General features: G+C 40.4%; 1 protein-coding gene across 50 annotated transcripts in view; it reads right to left on the bottom strand.

Moving 5' to 3' along the window:
* The window catches only part of Ktn1 (kinectin 1), an 87,954-nt gene that overhangs the window by 65,400 nt on the left and 9,582 nt on the right, over window positions 1-12,972 (bottom strand). For 32 of the 50 annotated variants that reach the window (XM_087586032.1, XM_087586037.1, XM_087586047.1 and 29 more), the window contains exons 2-4: window positions 8,812-9,365; window positions 4,726-4,863; window positions 2,330-2,506 (exon numbers count right to left, since the gene is read on the bottom strand). In XM_087586032.1, coding sequence (XP_087442158.1) covers window positions 2,330-2,506; window positions 4,726-4,863; window positions 8,812-9,334 — 838 coding nt within the window. In that variant the 5' untranslated portion in view covers window positions 9,335-9,365. The remainder of the gene's footprint in view (window positions 1-2,329; window positions 2,507-4,725; window positions 4,864-8,811; window positions 9,366-12,972) is intronic. The other 18 variants (XM_087586030.1, XM_087586035.1, XM_087586039.1 and 15 more) reach the window with 1 other exon arrangement.

The raw sequence follows: 12,972 nt of genomic DNA, 5'->3' as shown, positions 1-12,972 counted from the left end.
ACCCTTTACTCATGTTGATATAAACTTAAAATTGCTCTTCAATATACATTACAACAGTATCTCTTTATGTAGCCCCAGTTAGTATTGAGCTTAGAGCTCTTTCTCACAATCCAGAGTGTTACAAGTACAGGAATGTGCCCAGCTAAAACAGTCTATCATAGGGGCTATGGATCACTAGTTAAAAGCACTGGTTACTCCTCCAAAGGACCAAGGTTCAATTCCCAATACCCACATGCAGGCTCAAGGTCATCTGTAACTCCAGTTACTGGAGATCACATACCCTCTTTCTGGCAATTACAAATGTCTACATCACAGTTTATCACTGAAAGAAGTCAGGAGAAAAGCTGCTTACTGGCTTTGTCCCTATGGTTGTTCAGCCTTTCCTTTTTTGTTTTGTTTTTTTGTTTGTTTGTTTGTTTTTTGTTTTTTAAAGATGTATTATATAGAAGTACACTGTAGCTGTCTTCAGACACACCAGAGCGGGCATCAGATCCCATTACAGATGGTTGTGAGCCACCATGTGGTTGCTGGGAATTGAACTCAGGACCTCTGGAAGAGCAGTCAGTGCTCTTAACCACTGAGCCATCTCTCTAGCCCTCAGCCTGCTTTCTTAAATAACACAGCATTATCTGGCCAGGATGTTGCTGCCCACAGAAGGCTGGGCCTGCCTGCCTCTATCTCAGGAAGGCTCCCCATAAGCCAACTGAGACTAGCCTAGTGGCAGTATCTCTACAGGACACATCAACTCCTCTGCTCTTATGAAACACTAGGTTAAGAACAGAAGATGATGAATGGTATTTTCCTATTTCCATCCCTCAGCAAGAAGGCACCAAAATAGTTTATCTCGTGACTGTATTCTTAGAATGTCTGGTTTTTTTAAATGCTGTTTCAGTTGTCTACGTTAAGTTTCGGGGGCAGAAGGGGGTTGTTTTTGGTTTTTTTGGTTTAAGATTATGACAAAACTTTCGATCATTTCTGAATGTACTTTTATTATTTTGTACTACATATTTATATGAAACAACATTTTCAGCTCAGAAGATTTTAAAAAATCAAAATTATCAACCAACTCAGAAAAAGATAAGGATGTTCCGTAATACCAAATACTTAACATTTAATTCTTTGGTTTTTTTTAAAGATTTATTTATTTATTATATATAAGTACACTGTAGCTGTCTTCCGACACACCAGAGGAGGGCATCAGATCCCATTACAGATGGTTGTGAGCCACCATGTGGTTGCTGGGATTTGAACTCAGGACCTCTGGAAGAGTGGACCACTCAGTCACTCTTAGAGCAGACTCTTAGACCACTGAACCATCTCTCCAGCCAACATTTAGTTCTTTAAGTAAAAATAAACAAGCCTGAGCTGAAGAGATGGTTCAGCAATTAAGAGCAGTGGCTCCTCTATGAGAGGATCAGGGTTCAGTCCCTAGCAACATCATAGCAGTTCACAATTGTCTGTTAACTCCAGCGGATCTGAAATCCTCACCCAGACACACATGTAGACAAAACATCAAAGCACATAAAATTAAAACTAAATAAATCATAAAAAAACTTTTAAAAAATAAACAAGCCCACTCATCTCATTAGGATACAAATTTTCTTATAACTTTTAACTAACAAATGGTAAAATTATATGCACACCAAAGAATTGTTTTGAAACAAATTCCTTTATTAAAAATGTTTTCTGGTCATACCAATTTTTTTTTTCTTTTTTTTTTTTTTCGGAGCTGGGGACCGAACCCAGGGCCTTGCGCTCGCTAGGCAAGCGCTCTACCACTGAGCTAAATCCCCAACCCCTGGTCATACCAATTTTATAAACCTAGGATTGCATAAAAATTTCTCAAGCACGGGCTGGAGAGATGGCTCAGTGGTTAAGAGCACTGACTGCTCTTCCAGAGGTCCTGAGTTCAATTCCCAGCAACCACATGGTGGCTCACAACCATCTGTAATGAGATCTGATGCCCTCTTCTGGTGTGTCTGAAGACAGCTTCAGTGTACTTACATATAATATATAAATAAATAAATCTTTAAAAAAAAAATTCCTCGGGGGCTGGGGATTTAGCTCAGTGGTAGAGCGCTTGCCTAGGAAGCGCAAGGCCCTGGGTTCGGTCCCCAGCTCCGAAAAAAAAAAAAAAAAAAAAATTCCTCAAGCAAAATATGGTCAAGTGTTTAAAAGTTAAGAAGTCCTGGACTAGAGAACTACATAAGTCTTTTACCTCAAGGATTTTCATTGATTTTTCCAATACATTGATCTTATGAGAAAATGTACATCAGGCCAAGACTCAATATTTTATAACAATGCAGATCAGGAACATTTTGCAAACTACCTTTGTCAGTGTCAATCTTCAGCTTTTTTGTTCCCGATTTCTGGATTCCTTCTACTTGGTCAGGTTTAATCATATCAGTAACTCCTCTCTTATCCGTCATGAGACTTGAGTCAGCATTATCCACCGAAGGAACAGAAGCAGTGGCATGAGTGAGGGGCTCGTCCACCAAGACTGCAACTTAAGAACATAATTACTGAGTTGTTAAAACAAAGTAATTAAACAATATACAGGCACACTTACATTTAATTACAAATGCGGTGAGCCTAAAATTTCTTATTAGCTCAATTTAGTTTCAAGTTCCCACTTCACATTTAACATGATTTCTAAAGTATCAGCTTAATATTCTGAAATCATTTAAGTCATCTTAAATGGGTAGTGCATCATCTCTAACAGTAACTGTGAAGAATTCTACCTAAGTCTTGTTAAATCTTTCTGAGGTTGTCTTCTGTTCTGAGAAGAAATGTCACTGTGCACCCCAGGATGACCTGAACACGGGATCATCATGCCTCAGCCTTCAGAAAGATGAACTGTGATACAACACCAAGCCATGTCTCTGTCTGAACAGAAGCAAACCTCGTAAGTGGCACTGGACTCACTATGCAACCAGGATGACTCTAAATTCTGACGACCCAGGCATACACCTCCACGTCTGTTTCGGGAGTGCTGGGATTAAACCCACAGCTTCCTGTGCATTTTCCAGCATTTTAAATTCAGTTTCTTTCTATGTTAGCTACAAATTCTGTCATTTTTGCTCGCAATAGTTTCTCCTGCCAACAAACATGCCTTTAATTTCTACAGCACAGTTTAGGATGCTTAGCAAGAACACAGGAAGGGCTGGATGTGGTGGGACATGCCGTTAATCTCAGCACTCAGGAGGCAGAGACAGATGGACCTCTAAGTTTGAGGCCAGCTTGGTCTACAGAGTAAGTTCAGGAAAACCAAGGTTATACTGTCCCTGTCTTCAAGAAAAGAAAAAACATGGAGGGAACCCTACAGGTTTTGCTCCCAGTTTTGTGCTTTCTCCCAATGTGAGAAACTCTGCTAAGAGTTTGGAGTTAACAGGTGTCTATACTGAGATGGAAACCTTATTACAATCCTTTACAACCAACCTTCCAGACATGAGCATGCAGCTCAGTGGTAAAGCATTTACCTAGCATGCACGAGGCCCTGGCTTTGATCTTATGAAGCCTTTCCCATAAGGAGTTTTGTATTAATAAACCCTATGTCTTCTTAAAGTTGGTGACGTTTAATTGTATCAAATATATGCAGATAATACCATCTCATGACTTGTCTGATACATCATAATTTTAATGTAAACAAAATGTCATCATTTCTCTTTCCAAATTTAGTTTTCTAGCCACTGGGTGATATGACAGCCCAGCACTATTTGTAAAAACATTGCTGTCTAATCTCCATCAACTTATAGTCAAGCTTTCCCTGGAAAATTCTGAAATATATCAGACTGTTTTGTCACTTTTAACTGGATGCCTGCCATCAACACATGCAAATGTTATATAGGGAAAAATAAGAAATGCAGGGTAATGCAGATCTAACATATGTGAATTATTTTCAACTGATATTCTAAAAGCATGACTATTACATGCATTCTCTCATTTTTAAAAACTAACTTAAAAGTAGAAGCACAACTATAAAGAGGAGGAAAGAGACCAGGGGATAAGGACAGACTTTAGACATTGGGAAGGATGATCAAAGGGACAGAGAGATGTCTAGACAGATGTCTACATATAGGTATATGGAACGTCACAGTGAACATGTCACGTTAAGGCCATCCCTGGTCTGGAGATGCAGTTCAGTTGGGAGAGTGCTCATCTAGCAGGTGAAAAGCCCTGGGTTCAAACCTCAGCACCGCACCAAATCTGAACCATCCAGGCTTGGTAACTCACACCTGTACAGAGCACTGGGGAGCCAGAGGCAGGACAATCACAAGTTCAAAGTCATGCTCAAAGACAGGGTGAGTTAGAAGACAGCCCGAGCACCATAAGACAAAACACCAAAATAAATCACTTTTTAAAAAAAATTATTAGTGTGTCCAAATAACAGGTTAGTAATTGTAATAAAAAATAAGATGTCTGAAAAAATGTAAGTGTAAATATTTGGGGAATACTTGCATTCTATATAGCTTATACAAGCTTATTTTTCAAAGCTATGAATATTTACAACTATTCTAGCCTTTTAAAATTAGATTTAAACACAGCATTCCTGGCACATCTATCAGAGCAACGCGACTGTAGGGTCGCGGAGAATTCTAGCCGTGCATTAGCATCCCATGGTCACAGTGCACACAAAGGAGAAGTGAAGGAGCATGTGGGGTTCCAGAGCTGCTGGCCACTCGCTCTATAACCAGCATTCATAAAACACATGGTTACACAGCTCACCATTTTCTGTCTTTTGCTTCTTTGACAAGCCTTTCTTCTTTCCTGGTCCGCCTTCTTGTTTAGTTTCTTGATGGAAAAGTGATCCGTCTTGCTTTTGTGAGGGTGCCATCACCATTTCCACCTTTTTATCTAGTTCATCTTTATGAAATATAAGTGGGGGAGGTCATCACAGCAAACAATGAGCACACCAGAAAAGTTAATAATTTCTAAAATGCTTTGCCACAAAATGTTTAGTCTTATATTTAATCTGTCACTACAAACACCTCATCCCAGCTTTCTTTCTTACTCTACAGTATCAAATCTGTAATGTACGTGGCACTGTTCTCTCCTTTCAGAGCCATTCCCAGCCCACAGTATGGTTACCTATTGATTTAAAGATAAAAACCTTCCCTACGGGGTTGGGGATTTAGCTCAGTGGTAGAGCGCTTGCCTAGCAAGCACGAGGCCCTGAGTTCAGTCCCCAGCTCTGAAAAAAAAAACAAAAAAAAACAAAACAAAAAAAAAAACAACCTTCCCTACTGGTACAATTCCCACATTCCAGATCCATTCCTTTCTACAGACCACGAATTGCAGCCTATTTTTATCTTGCCCACTCCAATAAAGGATTAACTCAAAATTGGCCCAAATTTTACTGCAATAAAAAACTTTTTTTCCAACTGGGCATGATGGCACTGGAGGCAAAGGCAGGCGACCTCTGTGAATACAAGGCCATCATGGTCTAGAAGGCAAGTTCCTGGCCAGTCTGGGCTCCAATGGGAAAACAGTCTCAAAAGAATAATGGTGACGGGGTTGGGGATTTAGCTCAGTGGTAGAGCGCTTGCCTAGGAAGCGCAAGGCCCTGGGTTCGGTTCCCAGCTCCGAAAAAAAGAACCAAAAAAAAAAAAGAATAATGGTGACAAGAGAACACTTGGCTTCTATGCCTCTTTACATTCCTCTGGAGTTTCCTTTGTGGGCTGCTTACACAAGGTGCTGGCATTAATGAAGGTGGTTATTCTAAGGTTGTTCTTATGAGGAATTTAGAAATGGTCATAATTTAATAGGGAAGAATTAGCTAGATTGATTTGTACGCCCATAATCTCATTTGGTAACTAAGCTAAAGTCATATCTTTACTTTGGCATAGAACTTATTTGTTACGAAATCTTTAAAGTACAAGGCTTAGACCCAGTCCTGGAAACTACGATTATAAACTGTTTTTAGATGATTAGCAATTCAAGAGCCAGATAGCAAACTCATGGTTCTGAGTAATTAGAAGGGTGTTTTTGAGATAGTTCAAAGCCTAACAGTTAAGAAACACTTTGTGTAGATAGATAATCTTCAAAGGTGCAGAAGTCCACAGAATATGACACTTATGGACATTTCTTTATTAAAGATGATTGACTAGAGACCTGTCTGCTCCTGACAGCACCCCTTCTTGGATTCTAAGAAAAAAGTGAACTTCAATGGAGTTGCTCCAATTGTGGCAAGACACAGCCACTGGGCAAGAATTGCCTCAATTCATATTCAGACAAATACTGTCCAGAAAGGGACACATTATGCAGAATGGCCGACTAAATGATCTTTGCCAAGCCAGAATTATCAGCCATTCAAAATTCTGCATTACAAAGTCTGTCAGATGATCCTGGGCCAGAAGGCTGAAGACTGATGCGCAGACGTTTTGAGGAGTGAGGGACTGTCAGGTGATCACAGTCTCTATAAATTGGCTGAGTTTTAGAAGCTATGTTTTGTGCTTCTCGCTTCTCATAATTTCAGGTATTATTAGTCAATCTCAGATTTCTGACAGAGTTGAAGACTAATTAAGTCTCATAGCCTACCCAAGCTAATTAACTTTGAGAAAACAGTCATTTAGATGATTTTCAAATGGTAACAGTTGTGCACAGCTTACATTTGAGAGAAAAGGTTTTTTTGTTTTTTTTTTAAATTAAACAGAAAGGATGATGTGAAAGGTGATGTCATTATGCAGCAAGGCAGGCCCAAGATAAGGGGAAGCCTACCGCTGGATGAGAAGGAAGGGTAGGTAGAGAAAACATCTAGGAAGGAGGGAGGAGAGGAGAGACTCAAGATGGAGTCTACGGAGGAAGATGGTTCAGATTTAGGTGAACTAGATTGGTTTTATCTTGTCTAGGTGAGCAGTTTATATCTTTATCAATTGGCGGTGAATTTATTGTGTGATGAACTGTGGCTTGCATGTAAATCTAACTGCTAAATCACACGTCCCTCGGGAGTCAGCCTCCCACATGGCTAGGAGGCTGGTCTTGTCATCTTAACTTGTGCACCTCTCTGCCTTCTTCCTCTTCACACTACCACATTCTGCCCTGATTAACTCTGGGACACTGTCTAAACAGTCTTTCTGCCTACATGGAAATGCCCCATGGAATCTAGTCTCATAAATTCTCCCCAAGAACTCTTTCTAAGATGAAAATCTAATCAGAGGCTAGAGAGATGGCTCAGTAGGTATGAGCACTTTTTGCCCTCGCAGAGAACCTGGGTTCTGTTCCCAGGCTCACAATCATTTGTAACTCCAGTTCCAGGAAACCTGACACCCTCGTCTAGCCTCTGAGTGGTATACAAACAGACATGAAGCCAAATATTCATATTCATAGACACATAAAATAAAGATAAATCCTTAATATATATAATTTATAAAATATAAATACATATATTATACATAAAAATCAAATGCAAGCATCACCATTCCTCTACAGTATACCAGATAGATAGATAGGTAGATAGGTAGACAGACAGACAGACAGGACAGACCGATGAGCCTGACTCTATTAACCTGACTAAAATCTCCAATAGTAACTAATCTAAGTCCCATTTCCTACAGTGGCTCACACAAACCATCATGACCTTTTCATCTTTGTCCACTACACTCTTAATACTCTGGAGTATTAAGACTTAACACACCTCCCCTGGGCCCTAACGAGTAGTTTTCTGTCCACACAGGGTAAGACCAGTATTTACTTAGTAAAGTGTCTCAGCCCTAAAGACAGCTCAACACAGCCTCCTCTGTAAACCCTTCATCCACAAATTCCATCATGCTTTGGCTTCTGCATTTATATTACTTCTTCCATTTTATCACGGACCACACATTCTCCTTCCTAGCACATGCAATGTTCACTATTACTTCTCTGGAAGCATATGCAGTCATAACTGCAAGCAAGCCTTCTAGGTCCAATGTTATCCTTAACACGGTAAATAAGGAGACACAGGCCCTTCATACAATGCCCACTCTCTGCAGCTCTACATAGCACTTGTCATTTCTCAGAAACTTCCCACTATACACTTGTCCTCCGACATCCATAAGGGAAAGGGGTTCTAGAAACCACAAGAGCCTGAGACTCCCTTATAGAAAATGACACTGTCTCAATATAACCCACATACTTCTCCTGTATGCTTTAAACACCTCTAGATTAAATTTAATGTATGTAAAGTTGTACTGTACTGTATACAAAATGACAATTTTAACTGTCCATATTGAAAACATTCTTTCATATACTTTCAGACACAATTATTTTTCAAGTATTTTCTCTCCAATACTTATATATACATATATGTATGTACCTATATACATGGGTGCGTATACACACACACACACACACATATATACATGTACAACTAGCCAGCACTTTACCAAGCTTTAAAATTAATACCTGATACTGCATGCTCCAAGTGACCTCTGAAGTCCTGAGACCCAGATCATGTGACCTTTTTCTATGATTATGGCCTGTTATGCTAAGTTTCTACAGCTGCTATCTCATCTCAGAAGCCCCAGCGCTCCCAACGTGTAAATGTTTGAAAACTGAATCAAAAGTAAGGAACAATGTTTCACCTTTTCAACTCCTATCACAGTGATTACGAAGTGTTTATTAATATGTCACTGTCATTAACCACAACCCCTTAAGCTACCAACGTCAGGTTTATAAAATTCCAGCAAATCTTTTATATAGTTATAGATGAAATTTAAAGTGTTTCTTTCTGGTAATTTTTATCAGCAATTCATGCTAATGAAAGCAAACAGTGAGGTGAACAATCTGTCAGAGTCACTACATATAATCATGCAATGAGTTAAAAAGATCATATACCGCTTCCATTTTTAGACTTCTTCTGCCCTGCTTTCTTCTTCAAGGCAGCTGCTTCGGGGGGTGGGGCCGGCTGTTCTGTAACTAGGACAGGTTCTACTTTTTTGCCTGGAATCTTTGATGCATCACTTTCTTTGATGATATGTTCTTCGAGTGAAGGTTTTTGTTTCTTTTCCTTCTTCTTTCGTTCCCTGACACTGCTGGAAGTTTCTGCCACACTCAATGGAGCAGGTACAAACTGTTCATCCTCAACAGGTGAGGCATCAGATAATTTAAAGTCCTGAGGCACATGCTCAGAATCAGATTCATGAAGGGTCCCATTCTGGATTTCTTTCTTTTTATTCTTCTTCTTTTCTGCCTTCTTTTTATCTGCTTTCGTAGAAATCAACTTTTGTTCTCTTTTTTGTTTTGCAAGAACATCATCATATAATGTTTCTTTCATGAAAAGCCAGAAGAAAAGGAAAATGACAGTAATAACTACTGAAGGGATAAGGACAACGAAATACGTGGACTCGTGCAGCTCCATAGTCTCCTCTTAACGTGAACGTACGCAGACTCTATACAGGGGAGGCAACAAAGACAAACAGTCAATTCTATAAGTAAGTAAGTTGTTAGCACCCTGCTCTAGCACCCTGCTCTAGCACCCTGCTCTAGCACTTCAAATCTAATTCTATCTTACTCATGACACAAGTTAGCTGTTAAAGCATGGCTGTCGCCTACACCTGAACTATACTATACCAGGTAAACGGGTAGTTAGTGACAAGTGCAGCATATCCTTCCCTCCTTACAACACATGACGAGACCCTAAAAGGGGGAGGGGAGAGGGGAGGGTTACCCACCATTTTTCTGGCAGGTAAGAGGTGAAACAGAGTCATGATAACTACTGCTAAGAGCTGAACCCAGAACATCCCATCGTGCTCTACCATAGACCACCTACAACTCAGTTTTGGTGGTTGGTTTTGTTTTTTTTGTTTTTTTTTAAAGATTTCTTTATTTTATGTATGTGAGTACACTGTCACTCTCTTCAGACACACCAGAAGAAGGACTCAGATCCCATTACAGATAGTTGTTGAGCCACCATGTGGTTGCTGGGAATTGAACTCAGGACCTCTGGAAGAGCAGCCAGTGCTCTTAACCACTGAGTCATCTCTCCAGCACCCTGGTGCTTGTTTTAATACTTAGTTCCCCCTTTAAGTACATAGTGCTAATATATACTACTTACTACATGTGAAAATAAAGATGTATTAGCAATTACCAACACACTTTTGTCATTAAAAGTTGCAAACTTTTAAATTCAGTGGTGGTGCACACCTTTAATCCCAGCACTTAGAAGGCGGAGGCAAAGGCAGGTGGAGCTGAGTTCAAGGCTAGCCTGGTCTACACTGTAAGTTCCAAAATAGCCAAGGCTTCACAGAGAAACCCTGCCTCAAAAATAAAATAAAATGTGCCACCCTTTTAGAGGTGGTTAACACAACGGCTAGCAGCTTTATTCCTTCCTCGAATAAGCAGCCTGAAAAAAAAATGTAATGGGATACAGCAAGAATATGGAAATAAGTTAAAAAACAAAACCCACAATGATTTGACACAGCGTTTGACATTACAACATGAAATAGACGCTTTTCATAAATCCTGATGCTCACGCATGAGGCGACTCACATGCACAGTTATCTGTCTTCTACAAGGCTCTGCCTCAGCAGAAGCCCCTGAGATCTACGATCTGTGGTGACCCAGTGGCTGCTGGAAGGTACAGTCTGATTACCCGGCGGCAGCTGCCTCAAATACCACATGCCTCAACTCCAGAGTGTCTACAAAAGTTAAAGGAAAAGTGATCTGGGAGTTCAGATTTAAATATATATATGTATACACACACACATACACATATTATATGTGTATATACACATATATTTTTATATATACACACACGTATATTCTACATAGCAGTTTATAATTTTACGTTACCTCCCATATGTTGTGGAAAAAGGACAGCACGTGTAACACAGATATAAACTATAACCTATGACATACTTAAAACAAAGCAAACTGAAACAAGCAAATTAATTTGTGTACTTCTGAAAAGATGTATTCGTGTGTGTGTGTGTGTGTGTGTGTGTGTGTGTGTGTGTGTGTGTGTGGTTAAATACAGGTGTCCTCGATGGTCAGAAGCATCACATTTCCCAGAGGAGGACTACAGGTCTGCCTGTAATGTGGAGATCAAACTCGAGTCCTCTCCAAGAGCAAACACGTGCCTAACCACTGAACCACCTCCCCAGTCCCAACTTTTGCACATTTAATGAATAATAAACTGAAAAATATCTAAACTTTCTAATTAACAGTCTTGAGATAATTTTTTAAAAAGCCAAATTCTGAGGCTTAGGATGGCTCTATTGGTAGGCCCAGCAGGCATGAAGCCTTGGGGTTTGATCTCCAGCACTCCATAAAAACCAGGCCTGGTAATACAAACCCATAATCCCACCACCACTCTGGAGAAGGAGCCTGGAGCATCTTCCACTCAGTTACCCCAGCCACACAGTGAACTGAACAGCAGCCTGTCACACACATGGTCTTTATAAATACGTCACTGTTAAAGGGGGTGGTCTAGGAATGTACGCAGTGGGCAGAGTGCATTGTTGGCCTACCACACACGATTCCCAACAACTCATGAACGGGTACAGCAGCACACGACTCTACAATCCCAGCACTCAAGAAGTGGAGGCAGGATAGTAACAAGTTCACAACCACCCTCACCAAGTCAGAGGAAAGCATGAGGCCCTATCTCAACAGAAGAGAAAAACAAAACAAAAATCTACCTAAATGTGGAACCATTGTTCTTAGTTATTTTAAACTTCGCTTTAGCAGAAGGATTTTAACAAACTTGCAAAGTTTACAAGATGAAATAAAGGGACCTGGGACAATGTGGTGGCGCATACCTGCAATCCCGGCATTTGGGAGGCTGAGGAAGAAGGATCAAGAAGTGAAACCCCGGGGCTGGAGAGATGGCTCAGCGGTTAAGAGCACTGACTGCTCTTCCAGAGGTCATGAGTTCAATTCCCAGCAACCACATGGTGGCTCACAACCATCTGTAATGGGATCTGATGCCCTCTTCTGCTGTACATGAAGACAGCTACAGTGAACTCATATAAACAAATAAATCTTTTTAAAAAAAGACTTAAAAAAAAAAAGTGAGGGGTTGGGGATTTAGCTCAGCGGTAGAGCGCTTACCTAGCAAGTGCAAGGCCCTGGGCTCAGTCCCCAGCTCGGGGGGGGGGGGGGGGGGGGGGGTGTGAAACCCAACCTGGACTATGTAAGATTCTATCTCTAAATGAATAAGTGTGTGTGTGTGTGTGTGTAATAAAAGAGCTATTCATCGCTGTGCTAACTGCCAAGCCAAATGGGATATGACTATATCTGCTCATCATAAACAGCTTTAAGCTTATTAAAATCTACTCTGTCTTCCGATTAATCTATAGCTCATTTTAAATCACAGAGCATTCTTAATTCAAGTTATACCAGCAATGGCCTACATCTAAAATTGAAATGGAATCTGAAAACAAAATAGTTCAACAGACACAAGATTAATCTTTGTGACTAAAATTAACTTTTCCCCAAGCAATTTACTAAGGTACAATTTCACCAGTTCAAGGGGGAAACAAAACTCGTGCTAACTCAGCAGTTCTCGGCTAGTGGGGAGGGGTCAACCAACCCCTCACAGGGGTCGCCGAGGACCACCAGAAACAGATATTTACACTTCATAACAGCAGCCAAACTACAGTTATGAAGCAGCAATGAAAATAATTCATGGCTGGGACGCATCACGACATGAGAACTCTATGAAAGGGTAAAGGGTCTCAACACTAGGAAGGTGAAGACGCAGTGAGCCCTTTAGAACTGACCTTGTCTGATACCTCATCTAATCTGTATGTCAATTAAACACAATCGTTCTGTCTACACAAGTTAGCTACTGGTCAAGTGAAATGCTTTTAAAGTTCAGTGTTTTGTCTTTGTTGAGTCAGGAGAAAAATAAAGTTGGTACCCATTTCAAAGTTTTGCCTCAGGAAAACAAGCTGTACATAGCAGCAGACACTGACGCTAAAGAACAATCTGTACCTGAACACCTACACACAATGACGTCTAGATCCTTCCTCTGTGACCATACTAACCAAGGTC

The sequence above is a fragment of the Rattus norvegicus genome, chromosome 15 (assembly GCF_021556685.1).
Source record: "Rattus norvegicus strain SHRSP/BbbUtx chromosome 15, alternate assembly SHRSP_T2T, whole genome shotgun sequence".
NCBI lineage: Eukaryota > Metazoa > Chordata > Mammalia > Rodentia > Muridae > Rattus > Rattus norvegicus.
Note: the sequence above shows the minus strand (reverse complement) of the source record. Positions and strands in the feature narration are given on the sequence as shown.